At 41.4% G+C, this 24,603-nt stretch overlaps 1 protein-coding gene across 1 annotated transcript; it reads left to right on the top strand.

Annotated features, from left to right (window-relative positions):
* The first annotated feature begins 1,387 nt into the window (after nucleotides 1-1,387).
* On the top strand, nucleotides 1,388-24,562 carry atr (ATR checkpoint kinase). The gene is made up of 48 exons (XM_084743312.1): nucleotides 1,388-1,592; nucleotides 1,773-1,864; nucleotides 2,448-2,600; nucleotides 2,714-3,603; nucleotides 3,699-3,841; nucleotides 3,997-4,173; nucleotides 4,351-4,514; nucleotides 5,607-5,759; nucleotides 5,887-6,085; nucleotides 6,176-6,432; nucleotides 6,579-6,775; nucleotides 7,127-7,227; nucleotides 7,505-7,676; nucleotides 8,088-8,243; nucleotides 8,341-8,535; nucleotides 9,330-9,425; nucleotides 9,551-9,640; nucleotides 9,761-9,856; nucleotides 10,030-10,160; nucleotides 10,355-10,498; nucleotides 10,760-10,853; nucleotides 10,989-11,114; nucleotides 11,257-11,463; nucleotides 12,205-12,318; nucleotides 12,416-12,531; nucleotides 12,677-12,797; nucleotides 12,916-13,053; nucleotides 13,138-13,303; nucleotides 13,494-13,660; nucleotides 14,293-14,457; nucleotides 15,392-15,483; nucleotides 15,748-15,839; nucleotides 15,931-16,108; nucleotides 16,208-16,393; nucleotides 16,699-16,858; nucleotides 17,171-17,350; nucleotides 17,758-17,900; nucleotides 18,023-18,120; nucleotides 18,228-18,457; nucleotides 18,901-19,035; nucleotides 19,770-19,970; nucleotides 20,189-20,332; nucleotides 20,549-20,699; nucleotides 20,795-20,951; nucleotides 21,158-21,311; nucleotides 21,929-22,080; nucleotides 23,849-23,954; nucleotides 24,077-24,562. Exons 1-48 carry the CDS (start codon nucleotides 1,540-1,542, stop codon nucleotides 24,248-24,250), a joined length of 7,806 nt encoding a protein of 2,601 aa, XP_084599438.1. The 5' UTR covers nucleotides 1,388-1,539; the 3' UTR covers nucleotides 24,251-24,562.
* The last annotated feature ends 41 nt before the right edge of the window (nucleotides 24,563-24,603 follow it).

Here is a 24,603-nt window from a genome sequence, read left to right as displayed (position 1 = left end):
AACCTACAGAAGCAATAAAATTAAGTACAAAGTGTAATAGATATATATGTTGGAATACTTTCATTTATATACACTATACTATATATACATATATAGTTTATACCCACAGTTGTGTGTGTCTCAGTTGGTCTCCCTCAGTATTCCTATAATATTTATATTGACATCATCACAGACATCTACAACTTAACACATAGAAATCAATTTAAAATGGTAGATTTCTGTATTATGGATTTAATTTAAAGGTAGCTTACCACCAAATCATATGAATTTCTTGAGTCAGAAGCTAAAAGGGCAGTTAACATTAAACTAGTTAGCTTCGGCAGGTGTTCAATATTAGCTGTTAGCTGTTTTACTTTTCCTTCATCATAAATATATGTTGCCTCATTTGGTTATGTTGACATATTGGTTAATCTGTAATTGTTCAGTGACAGAAAACAGCTAGGTGAAAACCAATAAATAAATTTTACTGTAGCTTAAACTATGGCTGTGGCTATGTCACCAGCTAACAGCAGCTAACTAGCTACTCTGCTCTAGCTATCTAGTTTACAGTAGTTTGGTTTTTTATCTCCGTTTTGTAGATATTACATTTTTTTCCATTATATTTTCAGTCAGGATTATACAGTTCCATGTCTTCTTGTTTTGTTAACAGAGGATAAAAAGTCAACCTGAACACAATCTTACCAGCTTTTTCCTAATGACAAACATTTTGACCTGAAATAGCTGCATAAACACAGACGTCACCAATGATGCTAATTAAGGTCCTGTACAATTTAGTGTTGCCGATCCTTTCGGTCCACAGAATAACCCCTAGCTGTGGCACGCGGAATGGGGCGGGGTATTATGTGGGCGTGGCTTATATATATGGGCGGAGAATAGCCTATTAACTACATAGCACCATCTGCTGGACGACTGCAAGAAGCACAAGATTCAAATCGGTACTCAACTACTGTAATGAAAACTTATATTTAGATCAACTTTCCACTAATTAAATGCATAAATATATTCTATTATATATATAGATGTTTTACTTTTATATTTGTTTTTTTAGCCACATGTGCAATGTGGTGCTACTATGCACATACAGTATACTGTCCATATAATGTAGATATAAAGTTGATAATTTTTTTTTTTTTTTATCTCAACCCACTTTTACCCTTTTAGTGTATGATTTAAACTGCTTGGATTTATTGTTAGATGTGCTTAAAACTATAGTGCCGATTTGTTATTTGATGATGTTGAATAAAGGTTGAAAATAACGGCAGTGTCATTAACAACATTAAGATGGTGCTTTGGCGCTACCCAGTGATAAAATACATGAGTTACAAGTCCCTGCACTTCGAGTTTATATGTGGGTGTTTTGACCTTCGGTGGCTGCCGTACCAAAACAAAAACGTCATTTTGGAGCGAAAGTTTTCGAAAGACCTGATAGGACAGGATGGTCAGGACATGTAGAAGTGTGCTGGGTAAAAATATCTGACAAATCATTTCTGTCATGTTTTGAAGAAGTTGTTGTAATATCGACAGCGACCCGCTGTAAAGATGGAGGGACTGGAGATGTCTGCGATGGTTCCGGCTTTTCAGGAGCTAGCTAGGTGAGTAACCAACCGGCTAAAGTTGGTTAAGCTAAGCTGTTAGCAGTGTGTCAGACTCTGAAACTGCTTTAGGTTGAACCGAGCCATCTCTTTTATATAGAAACCATTTAGTTAAGTAAACAAAAACCTTCGTTGCACCACCTTTACATAAATAACGTTATGCCGTGTCGGTGTTTGCAGCGCCAGCGCAGCTGAGTACGACCAGGCGGTGCAGAAACCTCGACAGATCCTTTGCCAGTTCATTGACGGGATACTGACGGATGTAGATGTCGGTAAGTCAGGAGTCTTCAAACACATGCAGGAGGTGGACACAATAACATAAACACCTGAGAGTGAAGTAGGAAATAACAGCCTGGGAGAGCTATGAAACCTTTAATGTTCAGAAGACAAATGTTTCTGAAGAACTAATCTTGCTCGTGTTGTTGTTCACAATTTTCTCATATTTTATAGACCAAACAACTAATCATTTAATTGCAAAAATATCAACATATCAGTTGGCTTTGTATTGGAAAGTTTTTATGAATTATTTTGAAATGGAGGAACAAGCTCACGTTTGTTTACCTGTTAATTATTTTTGTCATAGTTGTTGTGATGTATCTGGATTCCCACCTATCTGTTTTGTTTGTTAGTTCTTGTTGTGTTATTGTTTTGTCATTTGCCTGGGTCTCTCCCTGAAGTTCAATTTAGATCTCCATCTTTCAAGTCAAATCAATTACAATGATTTTTTATAAATTCCAGTATCACAAATTCAGATTCAGACTTTTCAGATTGATTGTGGGGCCCATCATGGAGGATATTGATACCCAGTTTGTGAACCAGTCATTTAATTAAATCTATTCTCTGTGTGTCTTCTAGTTGCTCTGGGGCTGAATAAGAAGTCCAGTTCAGAGCCGGCCTGTGTGATGCTGCTGGACTTCCTGCAGCACATAATCAAATCCTCGTCTCTGATGTTTGCTAACCCTGCCTGCCAGCCTGCCGAGTACCCAGACACCACACAGAGCTGCACTGGTATGAGATGCTCTTCAAAAATCAGAGCAAAAATGACAGAAAATTTTATTCCTATCTGTATTATTATTTTTTGCCTCCACCTCTAACATCTCCTCATTCCTCTTTTGATTCAGACTTCAGTAAGTGGGTGGCAGTGCGTTTGCTTCGTGTGGCGGCAGCTCCGGACTGTGACATCATCCACCGGCGGGTCTCTGCTGTCTTGTGCTCTTTGCTTCACACTCTGAGAGCCAGGGCGCCGTTCATCTGCAGCCGCCTCACTCAGGACCTCATTTTATTGGTCCAGGACCTCAGCAACATCCTGTACACTCATGTCTCCACACTGACAGGACAGGGACACTCTCTGGGCGTTCAATGGCCCGTAACACTCGAGTGCTTCAGCATCTCCCCCGTCTGTACCTCCTCATACCTCACCCCTTCTCCCCTTGTCCTCTCCTCTCCCGCTGCCCTGGAGTCTCTGGCTGCTGTGACGATCGGAGTCCTAACTGACACCCTGAGGGGAGTTGTCTCCCGTCGTGACCTCAGTGTGGCGTGGGAGACGGCTTGCTCCTTCCTCGCGAATGGCAACACCAGGCTGAGGAAGATCTCCATGGTGATGCTGAGGCGGCTGGTGGAGCTGGGAGGTTTTCCTGTGACGGAGGGCCACGAGTTCTTCACGGCATACCTTCATTTGTTGGAAACACACTCGTACATGCACACAGCAAACGTGGATGAGAAACCTCCCTACGACGGAGAGCTGCTACACCTGACTCGCTGTGTGTTTCAGTCGTCTGGTGTCTCTCGCTTTGAGCCCATCTACCTCTCGCAGATGTTCGAGTGTGTTTGTGCTCTTGGGGGAGCAGGTGTCAAGTTGGGGACAGAAGTTACAGAATCACTCTGCCTGCTGTTCAGCTTCTTGCTCTCTGTTGGTGTTGTTTATGAAAGCGCTGCGCTGTTAAGAAGGCAGCGAATGACGGAGGTCTGCAGGACGCTGGCACGCACCGTTGGAACAGAAAATCAAGCTGAAGTATGATTTTTAAAATCTCTCTCTTACCCTCTCAATGTTTGTCACATCTTATTTCTCTCACTCTTCATAATGTCTGTGATGCTTGTGTTTTTCAGTGCACAGAGGGGTTTCTACAAGCTGCACTGAAGGCCGAGACTGCTACAGTGATGCAGAAGTCAGGAGATGGAGAGACTGCTGCCAAGAAATCTTGCAAATCCGCCCCTGGTTCAGTCAGCAAGACGGCAAAAACATCATCAGTGTGAGTTCATCACTTGTAAAACACCATGTCTTCTCCAGTAAATGAAACAATCAATTGCTCATGCAGTGATTTGAAGTAACAGCAAGTAAGCTGCATTATAACTCAATACATTGAATTTACTTTGTTTAAGTGTTTTTGTGTTTGTGCATCTTCAGTGAGGTGGACATGCGTGTTGGCAGTGAGGTTTGGGCTGTGGTGAACAGTCGGCTGGAGGAGCTGCTGACCTTTCTGAGCTCAGACTCTACAGAACCTGAATCCTCAAAGACTCTGTCTGCTCTGAAGGGTCTGGCCCTCATCGTCCACCTGGCAGCCCTCTGCTCCTCTCCCACCAGGTAATACACAAACATCTTCTTCTTCTCCTTTCTTACATACAGAAATATTCATTTTAAAAACTATTTTTCTTTTAAGAACTTACTATAAGAGGGACTTCCTTTGCTGACACTAGTTATGTCTGCCACTTAACTTACGGTCCTCGTATATTCTGTCACTTTCTCTCTTTTTGTTGACAGTCCTTCTCCTCTTCTCTGGATGCCCACTGAGACTCTGGGCAGGACTCTGAAGAGCTGTCAGTCAGTGTTAGTGGGAGGCACTGAACCCATCTCAAACCAGGATTATTTCCAGTCTGCTATCCAGACCATTATTGGGATCCTGGACTCTATTCTCTACCTGACAAGTAAGGATATACACATACAGAAAAACACACATTTCTGCAACTCCAGTCTTCATTGCTTCATTTTTTTTCCTTACCACCCTCAGCTTCATGCATCCCTGAACACATGCTTTCAATTTTTAATGCCTTTACGGTGTAGAAAGAACATCATGTACAGCAAATGATCTATTAAAATAGTGTAAGTGCCACTGAATACTTTGTGAATGTCAAAGCCATAACAGTTGTTCTTGTTTTAAATTGGAAAAAAAAGTAAAACTAAATTAATCAGCATTAGTTTTTCATAGTTCTCTGTCTTTGAATTACCAGACCAATGGTCACATAAATGAAAGAAGAGATTATTATAATAATATAAATGTCTCTTACAGGCAAATTAAAATGGAAAATAACTTATAAGCATTTTTTCCATTAAAGATAAACACTTTGGTGTTGGTTTGGATTTGAAAAACAAAAGTACAGAAACAATAAATCAAACACACTGTTTCAGGTACTGTGTGTTTAGAAAGCAAAGATGCAAAATCTAACATTTCAAAATAAAATAATTAAAGAAAAAAGGAATTAAAATTGTGCACCAGCACCGTTATTATGCCAGAGTTTGTCCTGCTGTCCATTTTGTTGGAATAAAAATGAACATCATGAAACATCACAATGTATTTTGTCTGACATTATACTTGGGACATTTTTTGCAAGAAAGTACTGCCTGTTCCCACAGATAAGTAAATGTGCATTCGGAGTACAAAAAACTGGCGTAACAACTTGTGCTTAGATGATTCTAAGATGTTAGAAAGAGCCCCAAACTTCCACACTGAAAATGTGGAGGGAACAAATGAAAGAAACGTCGGATCGTTTGGATCTAACGTTATCACATGTAGTTTCTTGTCAGAAATGCAGTCATGACAGGTTGTTTTATGTGGGTTTTGCAGGCATATCCTGCATATCAGCACTATATCTTTTAGCAGCATGGCGTACTGGATCATACTGGTCGACTTTCACCCCTGATTAAGTGGCAGGAATCAACTGTAAAATTCATCCTTTCTGAGTTCTGTGTGCTGATCACCATCTGTCTTCATCACCATGTGTGTGTCTGTCTGTGTGTAGTGAGCAGCCACAGTGAGGATGGACTCCAGCGGCGAGTGTGTGCTCTGCTGTCTCTTCCCTGGGTATCTGAGAACAAGTCTGTCTCAGCCTATAAGAGCTCAGGGTTCCCCTCCTGGGTGCCCACCTTCGCTCACAGACTCAGCTGCTGTTACTGTGAGTATTGATCACCTGTAGCTGCTAAAATCAGGACCTAAATATTATTAAAACTGTTTCACAATAATTTTATCAGCTCAGTTTCGTTGGGAAAACCCTGGATTGACGCCAAACTGTGTTTTTCCAGCACCTGAGATCCAGGCAGACTGTGTGTCCCTGCTGGCTCTCCTGCGTCGTGGTGTGTGTGACACGTGGCGCGTGTTTGTGTTTTCCAAGGCGTTGCAGAGTCCAGATGAGGTGGTGAGAGCGGGGGCAGTCAGGGCCTTCCCTCTTCTTCTTCACCAACTGGGAAACACGCACCACAACCTCATCAGCACCGCCCTGCTGTACGAACATATGTATATAAACAATATAAACAGTAATGTATAAACGGGTGTTTGTCATCATGTTCATGGAGAACATTTTACCATTTTCAGTTCCAGGCTGGATGACAGTTCAGAGCAGGTGAAGAAGGAGCTCGCCAGGATCATCGGTCAGCTGAGTTGTATCCAATCAGAGCTCTCCCAGCTCAGTGACACCCACATAGAGTCCACTTGCACTCGTGAGATCCTCTGCCACCGACTCAGCCTTGCAGCAGAGCATGCTGGGAACACTTGTCCATCCCTCAGTGTGACCGTTGTCAGACCCTTCCTGCCACTGCTCAGACAGGAAGCTCCAAGTAGTGTCAAACAAGGTATTTTGTTTGCTGTTTGCTTCCATAATGAGCTTTTACAACATGCAGGAACCCAAGAAGACATTAACGTGTTGACTGTGGATTATTTCCATATGCAGTATTATTTCATTCAGGTGATAATTTACTTATTTGTTTCACTTTTGTAGCTTTCCTCGAAGCTCTGCCTCACCTGTGTCAGCATGTGAACCTGTCTGGTGCAGACAGCGACTCCCGGTCAGTTCTCTGTGCTCTGATTGGTCTGATGGAGGACTCGGATCCAGTGATCAGAATTCGCTTCAGCCAGTCGGTGCGTTTCCTGCTGACAGAGACCAACAGAAACTCTGAGCAGGGCTCCCTGAGTGAGGTGAGCAGTTTCAGGGTTAAAACTCAGACGTCTGTGGTTTACACATGCATATAAAAGCTACCATTTTTTTAAAGAAATGTATTATTTAAGGCAAAAGCGAATAGAATATGCATCGGGGTGATTACTGAGAAAAACATGCATATTAATATCTGTTTCATATAGCAGCTTCACATCATGATTCTCTCAGCTAAGTGATAAAAAAGTCAGACAAGGAGGTGAAAAGTTTCACATTTTTACTTGGTTCATACATTTTTTTAACGATGATCTGATCTCACCTTTTGGATATTATTATTACTCATATAAATACTTGCTTTTTAATGATGATACGTGTGTTTCCTCTCTCTATCAAAGCTGCTGGTTTCCCGTCTTAAAGAGGCATTCAATAACGCTAAACTAAACAGAGACGACGACCTGCGCAACACTCTGATCCTCACCACTGGAGAGATTGGCAGGTACAGCTCACTTTTTGTCTTTACACAAGAGCACAGAGCGGCGCCTGAAATTGAGTTATCACTCAAATATACTTTAATTTGCTCTGCATTGTGGATCAAAGAAAATACATTTACTTCATTTGCACATCTTTTTTTTTGTTTTGTTGATCTGTATAGTCCGTCCTCATGCATCTTTTGTTCTCACAGAAATTTTAGTTCCGTGACTTAAACTTTTTAAAAAGTTTTACATTAAACACAGCTTTGGTTAAATTTGTTCCTCTCTCCCTTCTTTTGTCAGAGCGTCTCAGGGTAGTTTGGTGTCGTTCTCTCTGCTGCGGCTGCTCCACTGTCTGCTGTCCAAGTCGTCCCCGGTGTCTGTGGCTGCGTACACTCAGATCAGAGCTCTGGCCACTGCCAAGGGTCTAAAACTACAGACCCTCTTCAGTCAGTACAAGAACCCAATTTGCCAGGTATAAAGTCTTCTTTTTTAATTTGAAATTGAGAGATTTTAAGGTTCTTAGACTGTAGCGCCATGATAATAATTTGATATATTAACTAACTATTAATATGATTATGACAGGTTTTAAAAATTGATTGGATTATGAAGTTAACTTTTATAAAGTTGCATTAACTTCAGTCACACTTTTAAATTTGTTTTAGGGAAATATTTGTCTTGTCACGCTGTAACAAAACTACAAAAAGAAACCAACATGGAACCAACAACAACTAATGTAAACTGTGCAACCCAGACCATTAGCATAATAAGCTAAGCTAACATTAGCTCGGCAGGAGGAAATGTCACATTGAATCGTGCTTAGAAAATGGGTGAATTAAGACCAACTTGTAAAAAAGCAAATATAACACAGGTTCTCTGTCTTTAGTTCCTGGTGGAGTCGCTGCACTCACGCCATGCGTCGGCCTTGCGGAGCACACCGGATCAGGGCAGCGAATCAGCCAATCAGAGAGAGCTGGCCCTGGACATGCTGGCTCAGATCGCACACGCCTTTGACTTCCCGGACCTCCACCGCTTCCTCACTGTACGTCACATGCTGAACTAAACAAAAATACACAGCATATACAGTGTATGAATGTGATAATGCAGTTGTTGTTTTTTTTGCATGCTTGTGTTTGCAGAGGACCCTCCAGGTGCTCCTACCCCACCTGGCGGCCAAGGCGAGCTCCACTGGCTCCGCCCTAATCCGAACCCTGGCCAATGAGCTGAAGGCGAACAGGAGAGAGATCCTGATCAACAACTTCAAGTACATCTTCAGCCATCTGGTGTGTTCCTGCACCAAGGAGGAGCTCGAGCGAGCTTTCCACTACCTGCAGGTATTCATTTGTAACTGTCTGCACTAGAAACAACAAACTGCAGCACGTGGAGAATCTCCAACCACTGTGCTTCACGTAATCCAACATGACCAAAACTAATTTAAATAATGACAGATTTCATCATTAAAGGTCACTGTCACCCAAATTATTTTATTAAGTTGCATGATTTAAAGCACTGCAATGAACCCACTGAGGCAAAAGTGACCTTTGGAAGAAATTAATGTTAAGGTTGGCCAAAAAGTCAAGAGTATTAATCAAAATGATGTATTCTAGCCACATAACTATACATGCTACAAAACACTACTTCATCTCATAAAAGTGCACAAACTGGAGGATGTGTGTTTTTTGTTTATTTCTTGACTTTATTCCATTTATTTATATTGTTATTTAGTTATTTCTGTTTTTCATGTCACCCATTTTTCTGTTTAAATAAATTGTAAACTGGTTTGTCATGATAGGATGTGATGTCTCAGGAAAACTGATTTGTGACTTTATAAAAGAGGAAAAATAATAATATTATCTATATCTTTTAACATCAGTGGTTGTTTCTAGGTGGAAGTGAGAGCAAAGGAAACAAAATGTTAGATGCAACATTAAATTGCCTTTAGGGAATAAACACATATGAGGGATTTTAAAAAAGGAAATATAAATTGATCAAATATAAAAACATGTTGGCAGTGTGAGTCGCAGCCGTGTAAGAAGACTGATAAATAAAGCGGTGGGCCTGAAATGTCTTTTCTTCATAGTAAATAATGAGATCAGCAAACTGATTCATGTTTGTTTTCCTCTCTCAGAGTGAGACAGAGATTGAACTGGGCTCTCTGCTGAGACAAGACTTCCAGGGTCTTCACAACGAGCTGCTGCTGCGCCTCGGAGAACATTACCAACAGGTACAAACATAAGTTCCTATACACACATTCAGTGTTTTCCAGTTTATGTTCTTGTTGTGCATCCATGTCAGTAATGACTTAATTTATGTGGTTTAAAACTGAGTGTGTTTTACACGCCTGTGTAGGTGTTCAATGGTCTGGCAATCCTGGCTTCCTTTGCGTCCAATGATGACCCGTACCAGGGACCCCGAGACATCACCACGCCTGAACGCATGGCATGTGTCAGAGTTAAATATGGACCTATGACTTAAAACTGCATCTATTATGTTTCATATAATTCTGTCTCTTTTTTTTTAAAAATACAAATCTGTATTTTTTTCCTCATCGTTTGACAGGCGGACTACCTGCAGCCGAAGCTGCTGGGAATTCTTGCCTTCTTCAACATGCAGCTGCTGAGCTCCAGCGCAGGAGAGAAGGACCGCAAGAAGCTGGTGTGTGATCCACAAATGAGAACTAATTTAATAACTGATATTTGAGAGTGTATTGTTTCTGGAGAATTCACAGAGATTCTGTTTGAGGTCAATATTGTTCGCAGAAAGAAAAACCCTCAAATACATTAACATGATTGAATTTCTATCTGTCTTTCCATCTGTTCTGTGTGCAGGCTTTGACGAGTGCGATGGCTCTAATGAAACTGATGGGCTCCAAACACATCAGCTCTGTCAGAGTAAAGATGATGACGACGCTGCGCACAGGCCTCAGATACAGAGAGGACTTCCCTCTGCTATGCTGCCAGTCAGTATACACACACACACACACACACACACACACACACACACACACACACATACACACACACGCTTTAAGGAACAAGGAAACTGCATATCAGTAGTATATTGATTCTGTAAATGTCATACAAAAAAGACAATTTCTAATTGTTTGATTACTTGATTTGATTGCTTGTTTACTCCTCCTTCCTGTGTGGACAGGACGTGGGAGTGTTTTGTGAGGAGCGTTGAGCCGGCACACTTGGGTCCTCTGTTGAGTCATGTTATCGTGGCACTCCTCCCTCTGATCCCTCTGCAGCCCAAAGAAACTGCTGCTATTATCCGCTTCCTGATACTGGACAACAGGTAACGGATGTAAAATGCACCAAACTGCACCTGTGCAGAAGGATCCATCCATTCAATAAAAAGTTTGCATCATTTTCCCTGCTTTTATTAAAATGTCAATTTTTATGTCAAAACAACATTTTCTAACCTCAGAATAGTACTAGAGTTTTTCTACCCTGCCAGTCAACTCAGTGCCAGAATAAAGCCCTTGGGGTGATAAAGCAATCATCATTATTCCCAGACTTCTGACAGCATTGATCTAATGCAGTCAATTTCCCACAGGGAAGAAGTGAAAGACTACCTCCATGAGATTTATTTTCTGCCAGACCACCCTGAGCTGAAAGACATCCACACTGTTCTGCAGGACTACAAGAAGGTCAGTATGGACAAGAAGATGATCCTGATGATGAAGTAAATGAAGGATGCAGATGATGAGGAGGCTTATTGATTGTGGTATTAAAGATTAAAAAAATACACTGAATGGATAAATACTATGTCTGTTTTCCTGCAGCTGACAGCCAGCAGCAGTGACCTGGCCGCAGCGCTGCAGCTCTCCATGAGAGCCGTTCAACATGAAAATGTTGACGTTAGGATTCATGCACTGACCAGCCTCAGGGACATGATGCACAGCGATCAGGTACACAAGCTTCTTATTTGCACGTTAACAATCAAATTTCATTTATGGTATCTGCCTTTTACCCCTGTGGTTTCATGATTTTTCTTAAACTTAACATAATGTTTGATACCATAACCATTTCTTTTTGTGTGGTGGACTGCAGGACTGGCTGCTGCGGCAGGTGTGTGCGAGTGAGGCGGTGGAGCCGGTCATCTCCAGCCTGGTGTCGGTGCTGCTGAAGGGCTGCCAGGACTCGTCCCCCGAGGCCAGGCTCCTGTGTGGGGAGTGTCTGGGGGAGCTGGGGGCCGTGGACCCTGGACGTCTGGACCTGTCGCACACGCACACCCACGGCGACCGCAGCACCTTCGTGGTAAGACTGACAGGACCAAAGCTGTGCATGTATGACAAACATATACAGTGTGTAGCTTATACCTATGGCAGCATGCACACAACTGACAAATTCACTGTTTCATAACATTTTTATCCCTTAAAGTCTGACTAAAATAAAAGCTGATCATATAAACTTACTTTACTTCCTGTTGACATGAACACACAACTGAGAAAGATGAAAAAAGGCAACTATAATATATGTAAGGATGTGGTACTAGTGATGCAAAAGATTAATTGAATAAAAATTAGTTCACAGTTAAACATACATTAAGTCTCCTTACAGAGACATAAGACAGCACAGAAAAACTTGGATATTCATTAAAATCAAAGTGGTAAATATAAGAAAAAAGCCTCAAAAATGTAAGAGAAAAAAACCCTCTATTCTCTGAGATGATTAAATTATAACATTTTGAGAAAAAACTCTCCAAGATTAAAGTAATAAATGTATGACTTTATACAGTCAGTTTGTTCATATATTTGTGAGTTTTTCTCCTAATTTACCACTTTAATCTCAGTGAATATTTGAGGGTTTTTTTAAATAAATTTACGACTTTAGTCTCAGAAATTCTCATTACAGGATATTCTTCTGTAATATCCTTGGAATATTACCCCCCTTCCTTGGCTTCACACTGGTAACCTACAATGGCTCTAATGTGCCATTGTGGAGACGTACATTTGTTTGTTTGATTTAGGATAAAAGTATATATTTTTCTGTGAACAGAGTGGGGTTGATGATCCCAACTTCGCCCACGACCTGCTGACTGAACTGACCAGAACATTTCTGGCTTACGCTGATGACGTGAGAGCACAGGACTCTGCTGCTTACGCAATACAGGTAAACACACACGCGCTGTACTCAGACTTGATGCTGTGTTTGCCTGTCAGTCTCTTTTTTGACTCATGTTGTGTGTGTTCCTGCTGGTGCACTGCAGGAGCTGCTGTCCATCTTCGAGTGTCGCGAAGGTCGGACCGACTCACCAGGGCGCCGCCTGTGGAGGAGATTCCCAGAGCAGATTCAAGAAATACTGGAACCGCACCTCAACAGCAGGTACTCAAGTTTACACTCACACACACATTGAAACTTACAGCACATAGATACTCTGATCCTGAAGCACAGAGCTCATTATGACATTATATCTCATTACTTTTCTTCTTCGCCCTCTCTTTCGTCCCTCCTGCCTCTTTGTCTGAAGATATAAGAGCAGTCAGAAGGAGGTTAACTGGTCTAAACTGAAGAAGCCAGTGTACTTGAGTAAAACAGGCAGCAAATTCTCTGACTGGTCAGCCACCTGGGCAGGATACCTCATCAGCAAGGTCAGCTGATTTATCTGTCACCTTTGCAGAGCCAAATAATGTAATTGTATTATATGCATTTGGTCTCTAAGAGAGTATAATCTTGTAAAGTTTTAGTGTCTGGTTTTATGTGTTGTAGGTGAGACATGAGCTGGCCAGCAGGGTGTTCACCTGCTGTAGTTTCATCATCAAACACGACTACAAGGTCACGATCTACCTGCTGCCTCACATCCTGCTCTACATGCTGCTGGGCTGCACACCTGCGGAGCAACAGGAGGTGAGGACACATCTGGATCATTTACAAAACAGCTGATGTAGGTTTTGGGAGTTGTTTTGGTGATAATAACACACCTCCCTCCAGGTAACGGAGGAGATGCTGGCCGTGTTGACGGAGGGTGACGGACGAGGAGGAGGGTGTTCTCAGGAGACGGCCTCCAGCCTATCACAGCTCAGCATTCAGACTGTGTTCAGCATGTTGTCTCACCTGACGCAGTGGAGCCGCCACATCCTCTACTCCAAACACAACGGTTAGTGACAAAAACAAAAACATACTTGCATCTTATCTTTAGCATTATTCCTTGAGGTCTGGAACTTTATATTGTTATTTACATGCAAATATATTCAGAAATATTTTTGTTTCAATGAACTGAATTCAAATGTATGTATCATTGTTGTTCACAAAGGCTTGAGTTAAAATAATGCCATGTTTAATTGCAGAGAGTGGGGAGTATCAGCGTGTTGTGGCCTTCCTGAAGGGTATTCCACAGGACGCCCTGGCCAAGGCCTCTCTGCGATCCAAAGCGTACACTCGTGCCCTCATGCACTTTGAAGCGTACATCTTAGAAAACAAAGAGAACATCCAGGACCATCTCACCTTCCTGCAGGTAAGACAACAAGCTAACGGTCATTTTAGTGTACTTCTGTGATAAAGAGTGTGTTTATTTCCTCTGCTTTTAGATTAAAATGAAATAAAACAACTTGCTTTGGGACATCTCTGCGTGGCACTGGCTGCTTACAACCATGTTAAAAATATACTGTATGTTCATGCCTCATAGAATAATTGTTATTAAGGGTTTTAGAGCAGAGAGATTTGACAGCAGGGAAAAGTTGTAAAAAGGTCAAATAAATGTTATGGTTTGGTTTATGAGAAATCAACAAATGAGATTTGGACAGGAATCTGAATGTTACTCTGCTTCATGTTTTTAACTTTATAAACTAAACTGACTCATTAAGTGCTTTGGTGAAAGTCTAACAATGTTTGATATAAACCTATTTTAACCTTTTGTTAACCTTTATTTAAGAGTGCACTTTTATAAATCCTTGCTGATAGATTATGATTGTTAATCTTCATTCCATTGACATTAAGTTATTTATAAGTTTAGATCATCTTTATAGTAAATAAGAATTTGCCGGCAAGTTGTTTAAAAGTGTGGTGAGGATAAGGCATAAACAACATAAAAAAATCAGAATCACAATATTGGCTACTGAACTCTACTTTAATGATTGGCTGCTGCAGACTCTGTACGCTGCGATGCATGAGCCCGATGGAGTGAGGGGGGTCAACGCCCTGAGGAGGGAGGAGCCGTCGCTACAGGAACAGATACTGGAGCACGAAAGCATCGGGCTGCTCCGAGACGCAACCGCCTGCTACGACCGGGCAATACAGCTGGAGTCTGACCAGGTACACACACACACACACACACACACACACACACACACACACACACACACACACACACACACACACACACACACACACACGATGTTTACCTTTCAGTCTATACTACAGCTGAAATTCTTCAAGTTCAGCATTTGTTTTCTTTTGTTTTTATGTTTTTTTGTGCATCACAAATTCTAAGTAAGGCACAGCCCTAGTTTATATGTTCCTTGAAAGGACCAAAACCATACTAACTAGAATAAACATTGTAATATAATTTCTAAAACGATGCATGTATACTGTAGAATGTACCAAGTGCTGCAGAATGCAAATAATATACTGTGTACTACTTGTACAGATGGTGTTTACGTTAAAATGTCACACCACAAATGAGCTGCGTTTCATCTGCTTTGTTTCATTTATTTATTATTTTACAAAACAGGGTTGTGTAACAATATGCTTGTTGTAGACCCCTTTATGCTACTTTCAAAAACAAAAAATATATCTAAGAATGATATACAGTATATGTGTGACTAAATAATAAGTCATAAAAATGAAACTATTTTTCATGGTGGAGTTCTTAGGTCTCTCAGCCTGCAGAAATAAGCTGTTCTGAATGTTTAATGGTGGTATGGCAGCAGATGTCTTCAGGACATTCTTATGATGAAAGGCTGCATGATGAAGTAGATTTAACTTTAAACTGATTTCATGGTCCTCCAGGTTACATTTAATACATTCTAAATTTGCTCTCTAAAATCTTGCTGCAGTAAAATAAGTTTTCAGTTCTCAGCTCACCTACATTTGAAGAAGAACACTGCAAGGAGACAAGTGAAAACTCTTGTCCGTTTTCTAACTGTATAACTTGTATTAAGATGAAAGATAACTGTGCTGTCAGATTTTTTACCTTTCTGTAATTCGTTCCCGGTTTCATCATTTTCATTTGTCCCTTTGTGTACAGATTGGTCATTATCACGGGGTGATGACCTCTATGCTCGGCCTGGGACAGCTGTCAACAGTCATCACACAGGTCAACGGAGTGCTGGCCAACAAGTGAGACACACACACACACACACACACACACACACACAGACGTTATGGCCTCTCCTGCTATCACTAAAGATGCTTTTTAATTTAAGTTAATCCACTATAGTTGTGGGTTTAACTGGAGAAGTAATGCATTTTTTACTTTTCTTGTTAGTGTCTTGACCTATTAATCTTTTCTCAGTTATTGATATAATGTGTTTTATTTTGTACTCAGATAAAATGTGAGTCATATAAGGATCACAGAATTCAGCCGTATGTGTAAACGTTTAGGCACCAGTGGAAGTCAGAGCTGAACACTTACAGAGTGGAGGCTGCCTGGAAGCTCGGACAGTGGGACCTGCTGGAAGATTATTTGAGTTCAGGTATTAAAACACACAGATGATCCTTGAAAGCTGCATTGTTTTGAACCATTGGTGGCACAATATGTCAGCAATAGATGTTGTGTACTTTCAGACCGTCAGTCTAGTACGTGGGGTGTGCGGCTCGGACAGTTACTGCTGTCGGCTAAGAAGCAGGACGTGGAGACTTTTTACGACAAGCTGAAACTGGTGAGGAAGGAGCAGGTCGTCCCGCTGTCTGCTGCCAGTTACGAGTGTGGAACCTACCAGAGAGGATACGAGTACATCGTCAGGTGTGTGTGTTTCTGTGTGTTCTTTGAATTGGTCATGTCTTTTTTTCAGTGTTTGTTAGTAGCAATCAATCCATTAATTGTTTTTATGTGTCTGGTTAGGCTCCACATGCTCAGGGAGTTGGAGCACACTTTCACTGAGCTGCAGAAACAGAGGGAATGCGCCACGCGCAGCCTCAGCCAGCTGCCTCCTCATTGGTCGGATCGACTGGAGATGACCCAGAATTCTTTCAGGGCCAAGGAGCCGATCCTGGCTTTCCGTCGTGCCCTGTTAAGCCTGGGGCCACAGTAAGAATGTAGAAATATCTGCAGCCAAACAAGCACACGTTCTTGTAACTCTCAGTTGTGTTAAAATGTCAATAGCCACATTTCCACCTAAGGTACCTTGCTGGAACCTTTTTTTAAAGGAACTAAAACATTCCTTCCGTTTGTTATTGTCTGTTTCTCCACTGCTGCGTAAAGACCCACAAAGAGTAGGCAAATTTGTCCACTAACTCATGAAAAAGTGATGACTGTTTAGCATAGCCATCTGAGCTCCTGATTAAGAAAATTCAATTATCAAAGTAACATAAGGCCATGTGTTTTCTCTGCAGGCCTACGAGGAAGGAGCTGGTAGGGGAGTGCTGGCTGCAAAGTGCCCGTGTGGCCAGAAAGGCAGGACACCACCAGACTGCCTTTAATGCCCTGCTGAACGCAGAAAACACACACCTGGCCGAGCTGGTCACAGAGAAGGCAAAGTGGCTTTGGTCCAAGGTAAAACCATCCTGTAAAATCCACCAATATTGAGTTAAGAAGCACATATAAAATATATTCATGCTTTTTTTAGTAGTTTTAATTTTTTAATCTGCATGTTTTGGATCAGTAAACTACAATATTTATATAATATATAATAACTTTTGAATCTCTTTGTCTAAACTTTACTATCTGAGTCTATATTCTGAGGCAGACTCTACCGTATGTGCTTTCCTATTCAAAGTCCAGTTATTTAGTAAAGAAAAATATGATTTTCACACACAAACACACAAAGCAACACCAGTAAAACATTCTGTGTTGGTCCGTCATCAGGGCGATGTGCACCAGGCTCTGATCGTCCTGCAGAAGGGCGTGGCTCAGTGTTTCCCTGACGACCAGCCGCTGGAGGACCCTCGCAGCCTGCAGACCAAAGGCAAGGCCATGCTGCTGGTGGGACGCTTCATGGAGGAGACGGCCAACTTCGAGTCCAACGCCATCATGAAGACATTCAAGGTACACAGCTATGAAGTCTGTACAGGGAATAAACCACAATTATTTAGACACTGCAGAGACATTAATACAAATATTACAAGCCACTACCCATGTTCCTTTGTATGTGAGGGGTGTAAGCAGCAAAAATGAATTGTTAAAGATTAAAGATTTGGTTAAAACAGACATGATATGCTGTTTAATGGCAATTCTCTGTTATTGTGAATGATGAAGAGAAAACCTGGGTCTGTTTTCATCATATCATGACTGCCTTAATCAAATTGGCTTCAAATTAATCAAATCACTTGATAATTTATCACTCCATATTTCATTTCACATTCTTTTTTACCCCTCTACTTTTCAATTTTCATGCATTAATCAAGAAGTCAACATATGTTGAGTACTTTAAAAATGTGTGTTGTGTTTTTTAGGATGTGACCAACCTTCTGCCTGAGTGGGAGGATGGAAACTTCTACCTGGCCAAGTACTACGACAAAGTGATGCCGATGGTGACTGATAACAAGCTGGAGAAACAGGGGAACCTCATCCGATACATCGTCACATACTTTGGAAAGTAAGTTATTATTCTTTCTGTTCATGTGCTGCCCTTTAAAAGATGAGAAAAAATGCTGCTATAACTTATTTAAGTCATTAGTTTTGTCATCAACCATCACATTTGGGTTGTTTCCCTCCCAGAGCCCTGCAGTTTGGAAACCAGTACATCTACCAGGCCATGCCTCGCCTGTTGTCTCTCTGGCTAGATTTTGGAGCCAAAGTGTGTGAGTGTGAGAAAGGTGAGTGGCCCGTAGTTTAAAATTAGGATGCACACACTGGTGGTTAGTAAGATACTCCAGCGTTTAACTCAGTGTTAAAATTCTATCCACGTATCCGCCCACCACAGCTGGGCGAGCAGACAGGCAGATGAGACAGGAGTTGGGAAAAATCAACACGGTGGTGAGCGAGCATTGTGCCAACTTGGCACCGTACCAGTTCCTGACCGCCTTCTCCCAGCTCATCTCCAGGGTGTGTCACTCCAGCGACGAGGTCTTCACCGTCCTCATGACCATCGTGGCCAAAGTCTTCCTGGCGTACCCCCAGCAGGCGATGTGGCTGATGACTGCTGTCTCCAAGGTAGGTGTCTGTTTCTGTTTCGGTCACCTCAGTCTCAGAACACATCGGCTATCGTCTGATAACAGCTTGGCTTTGTGGGCAATGACCAATGTTTTGGGACTTCTGTATTCATATGGAGATATTTATAGAGATTACTGTTACCTAGATAATCAGTCAGGGCATGGTGTACTGAATCTTTGCAGTTTCATTTGTTAAGGCATGGTCAAAAACTCAATATCTAATTTAATATAAGTGTATATATGTCAGTGTGTGTGTTAACTCTTTCCCCTTGTCACTCACTTCCTTTTACAAACTTAATAAAATCCTTTCTACTATATTTTGTGTGATTTTGTGTTGTGTTTTTTAGCACTTGCATGGGCTCACAGGAATATTAATTTGCTTAAAAAAATAATAATAATATTACCTTACATGCACTACTAACTGTGTTTCGTTTTGTTTTTCAGTCTTCCTACCCCACGCGTATGAATCGCTGTAATCAGATCCTTAAGAAAGCCATCAGTCTCAAACCGTCTCTGGAGAAATTCATCGGAGACACCACCAGGTTGACTGACAAGCTGCTGGAGCTCTGCAACAAGCCGGTACGCACACACACACACACACACACATGCATACACAGACATTATATATTAAATGAAACTGAAATCAAATTTACAATTCCAGACTCTAGTAAGTTAACGCATTGGGTGATTATCTAAATGAGTTCTTAAAAAGATTATTTCCTCAACTCAGGATGACAAATCTCTAATTATTGTCAATATGGACGGTAACTTATGCATTATAATCTCGTTTATCTAGTCGTACGCTTAATATTTCCAAAAAACCTGCTAATGAAATCATTGTTGCTGTAAGCTCTGAAGGTAAACTAGTACTGTACTACACACCTATGGTTGACTGCTCCTGTGCATGAAGCTGCGAGCAGCAACCGTATGCATGTGTGTAGTGTACATTACAAAGCAGTCAGACTGAATAATACTGCTACACAGCTGCTGTAACAAAACAAAACACAATTGTATTGGCTGACATGGCTCATAGAAATTGGGACTGATGCCAGAAAAACTGATCAAGGCATCCTTTTTTAAGGCACTATTCAATTATAAATGTTGCTTTTAGTCAGTTTTGGTGGAGTGTGTAGCCACAGCATAAAAATGTAGTTGTCACTATAAAATCCTCCAAAGATTATATGGACCGACACTTTTTATTGGTAGGTTAGATTAGATCAAATAAACTTTTAGTGATCTCCATCAGGAACAGGAGTGCTTGCCGTAGGGAGACATAAAAAGAAAATATATAAAGGTGTGAATGTGACTTTCAGGTGGATGGTAACAGCACCACCCTCAGCATGAGCATCCACTTCAAGCAGCTGAAACGACTGGTGGAGGAACCGACCTTCAGCCAGATCCTGATCCCGCTGCAGTCCGTCCTCATCGCCACACTGCCCTCTACTGGCGGGGCAAACACACAGCACGACGCCTTCCCTGGACACTGGGCGTACCTGGACGGCTTTGAAGACGTTGTAAGAAAAACGGGAAAGAAAAGAGGGTGTTGATTTCTTGTCTTCAGTCTGTTTGTTAGGAGGGTTTATGATTCTGTCTCACCAACCAAGGTTACAAAGACATTTTTCAGTCATACAGTGACATGACCTTTAAAAAAAATGTATTTTATCATCACAAAAATCATCTTTAGTTGGTATTACGCTCTGTAAAAATAACCTGTCTGTGTCTTTGTGTGTAGGTGGAGATCTTGGCCTCCCTGCAGAAGCCTAAGAAGATAAGTCTGAAGGGTTCAGATGGGCGGAGCTACACCATGATGTGTAAACCTAAAGATGACCTGAGGAAGGACTGCAGACTCATGGAGTTCAACTGCCTCATCAACAAGGTGTGTGACATTTGACCAAGAATAAAATAATATAGCCTGATTTATTGGTTTACTGCATATATTTGAACGTTTCCAATCAATTATATTTATTATTGAACTACTGTTATATTGAGAGGTAATAATCTACACCGCCAACTATTGTAGCCTACTGAGAAGATTTGGAACAAGCAGTAGTTATAATGTGTCCATGCTTTCTCTTTGTGTGTGCGTGTGTAGTGCCTTCGTAAAGATGCTGAGTCCAGGCGGAGGGAGCTCCACATCCGAACCTACGCCGTGATTCCCCTCAATGAGGAGTGCGGCATCATCGAATGGGTCAACAACACGGCTGGACTTCGACACATTCTCACCAAGCTGTATAAGGAGAGAGGTATCTCCCCACATGAAGCCTGTAAATACAGGAAGAGGCAAACGAACTGTGTGTTGAGATAATTTAACTTGGTCGTATTTGTACGTGTGTTAAAGGTATCTACCTGTCGGGCAAAGAGCTCAGGAAGCTTATTCTGCCAAAGACGGCGCCGTTTGAGGAGAAGCTGCGAATCCACAAGGATGTGCTGTGTGCCCGACATCTCCCTATCTTCCACGAGTGGTTCCTCCGGACATTCCCCGACCCCACATCATGGTACGACCTGCCCTACAACAGTTACTTTTATGAGGTTTCACAAGCAAAGTCAGCAATGTAATTCAGTTGCCTATATGTGTATGTTATCGCATTTAGGAGGAGCAGTTTCAGTTCTGGACTTAGTTAAAATTTGATAAGTTCTGGTTTAAAGTAACAATAATGATCAGGTTAAATTTAGAGGTGAAATTTTTACTGTGTGTTCACAGGTACAGCAGTCGCTCTGCGTACTGTCGCTCCACTGCTGTCATGTCCATGGTGGGCTACATCCTGGGTCTGGGAGATCGCCACGGAGAAAACATCCTCTTTGACTCTTTCACTGGGGAATGTGTTCACGTCGACTTCAACTGCCTCTTCAACAAGGTTTGTGTTAATTGTCCTTGAATATAAATCTACATGTCTACAGGTCCTTAAAAAGTCTTAAAATATCTTAGATTCACATTTACTGATAAAAGGCATTATAAAGTATTAAATTGTCCTACATTTTGTCTGGGATGGTCTGTCTATTTATAAAATGCTGTAAGCATACAGTGTCTTTAACCTACCAACAAGCATCAAATTTGAATGCATCAGTTATTCTGTTCAAGTTCCTGAGGTTTTTCCTATTCCTGTTTGCAAACTTTGTCCCCTAGTGACCACAGTAGCATCTATCTGGATAGCATGTAGCTTGCTAGTTAGCTAATCTGCAAACACTTCATAATTTTAACCCAACCAAGTATTGTCATTTTGCCTTACTTCGAGTGCACCCATATTTTCACATTTGATGTTTATTTTAATTGGCCATAATCAAATTGTGACATTAAAAAGTCTTATATTTAAATTGCTGATACATGTAGACACCCAGTAAATTAATTAGGAGTAATTTATACTCTAAGTCCTCCAATATAAGTCATATATATTGTTTTTACATACTGCTTTTTCTGCCATCTCCCTTTTTCCACACACATTTCTCTTATGCTCCTTCTCTCCGTCTCCACTAGGGGGAGACATTTGATGTGCCTGAGGTGGTTCCCTTCCGTCTGACCCAGAATATGGTCCACGCCATGGGGCCCATGGGCACTGAGGGCCTCTTCAGACAGGCCTGTGAGGTTACCCTGAGACTAATGAGAGACCAGAGAGAGCCACTCATGAGGTACACAAATATGATTATCAAATAATCCTGTAAAACCCTGTTTCACAGTCGGACAATGAGCACAAATAAAACATTTGTGTTCATGTCCCTTTTAAAACCAATAGGTTTCTAATATACTTGACTCTTAATACATCAGGATTTCAGCAAGTCCAAAAAAAGTTGAAAAATTAATTTTAATTTCAGTCTGAGTTTTGTATGTGTTTTGGGGGAAATTTTGTATTGATCGTGCTGTAACAAAACTACAAAAGGAAACCAACATGAGACTATAAACACTAGTTTTCAGCCCTGTCAGAATTTATTGGAGCACACACACACACACACACACACACATGTAGGGGTTGTGGTGTCTCCTCATGAGAAACAAAAAAAGCTACCTCTATAAGTCATCAGTTAGAATTAATTCTGTTCAGTTTTAAAGTCACCAGGGTTTTACTGGCAAGGGACACTTCTATCTACATTGCCAAAGCAGGTGAAAAATAAAACAGAAGGAAAATGTACTTTCATCTAATATGGGAAGTGCAAGTTAAGTGAGATCTGGCTCAAGAGCAGAGCATTCAGTGCCTGGTTGAAGCCTTTTTTTTTTTTTTTTTTTTTTAAATAACGAATTTGAATTCTGCTGCAACTTATGCAAGAAAATGCTCAAATTAGGAACTCTGGGAATAAAGGCATTAGAATTGCATTGAAAGTCTGGAAAACATAAAGCTGCTGGAAGAAAATGCCTGCCATCACCCAGTGTTCTGTGGAAGCATCACCAAAGACCGGTCCCTGTGCTCTAACAACGTTAACTCCTGCAACTCTGCTAAGTGACCTCGATTGAGCATCAATCATCTGACAGTTTTGACAGTATGGATGTTGTTATGTCCCGGTCTAGGGGAACCCTGGACACAACAGATAATGTGCTCCCTCCGTCTTCCCACACCAAAGAAGGCCAGCAACCACGTTTACAGGTTCAAAAAAAGGAGCAGTTTTTATTTTGCTTCAGGGGGAAACACAGGCCAAAACAATAAACAAAACAATCTAAGGAAAACCCTAAACTTACCTAACGAAGAAAAACAAAAGGGAAAAGAATGACAAAATACTAACCTGATCTCCTAACAAAAACATAAACAGGAGAAAACAGGTTCACCAAAATAAAGGCTGCTCCCCCCCTACTAAACTGCCCTGCTATTTACACGTATTTACAAAAGGTTTCAAGGGTTCGAGGCTTACTCGAAATATGCTCAGAGTGCTATCAACAAATTACTCGAAGCTACTACAGTCATCTACTGATCTACAAAGATTACCAAAACCAAACAACTCGCAACACCGTGCTGGCGGTTCTTTGCGGTGGGGAGGCTGGAGGAGAAGGGAGAATGCAGGCCGTCGGCGCTCATGTAGGCCTAGGGCTCCGCCCCCTGACCAATCGCGCGGCAGCAATCGTCGTCATCATCATCATCATCATCCAGCGCCACCTATTCCCAATTCACACTGGAGCAGCAACACACACACACACACACACACACTAGGGAGAGGAGACACTATAGCAAAAGGAAAAAACAAGAACAAATTCACAAATGACCCACAGGGTCATAACAATGTGAAATAGGTCTTGAATTGCATTCATTATGGTCTTAAAAAAATCTTTTTACTCGTTGAAACCTGCAGAAAACTGATTATTTATTTGACTGTCGTGCACACTGGCAAATTCATAATGTGCTTTTTCTCTGTCACAAACTTTAAAAAAAAAAAAAAAATCAAAATTCTGTATTTGTTTAATTTTCCCTTCAAGTGTGCTGAAGACCTTCCTTCATGACCCGCTGGTGGAGTGGAGCAAACAAGGCAAAGGACTTTCTAAAGCTCAAGCCAATGAAACAGGAGAGATAGTTAATGAAAAGGTGCGTGCAACTCATGGATTTTGCCTGTGGAAGTGTGTTTACATGCATTTAGAGCAGTGCCCATGTCCAGTATAACCTACTAATACTTCATTATCTCATCTCTTCTCCCCCTTCTCTGCCAGGCTAAAACCCACGTGTGTGACATCGAGCAGCGTCTACAGGGAGTCATAAAGAGCAGGAATAAAGTGCTGGGTTTACCTCTGTCTATAGAGGGACACGTCCACTACCTCATACAGGAGGCCACAGATGACAAACTGCTCTGTCAGATGTATCTGGGCTGGGGGCCCTACCTGTAAAACGCACACCTAAGTTTGAAAAAAACGTTAAGTTCAGGATAATTTAAGATGGCTTTCTGTGATAAAATATTCACACAAAACAACCTTGAGTGCCCTAGTGTGGCTGCAAACAAGTATAACAAGTGCAAAGAAATATTTGCACATAAATAATAACACAAAAACTCTTCCCACACCCATTACTGTTTGTTGAAAGGGTTGTTGCAATGCCTTTTTGTTCCAGCACTTCCATGATTGTTTAGTTTTCTGTTTTCTGGAAATTTGTTGCCGTTCTGTATATTCCCTTGTAATAAAGGATGTGTTTTGCAGATTTTATTTTTTTTTGTAGGTAAATTTGTTTGTGAGAAGTGTGTCTT

Source organism: Lutjanus erythropterus, chromosome 18 (genome assembly GCF_056507025.1).
Source record: "Lutjanus erythropterus isolate fLutEry1 chromosome 18, fLutEry1.hap2, whole genome shotgun sequence".
Classification (NCBI taxonomy): domain Eukaryota; kingdom Metazoa; phylum Chordata; class Actinopteri; order Lutjaniformes; family Lutjanidae; genus Lutjanus; species Lutjanus erythropterus.
Note: the sequence above shows the minus strand (reverse complement) of the source record. Positions and strands in the feature narration are given on the sequence as shown.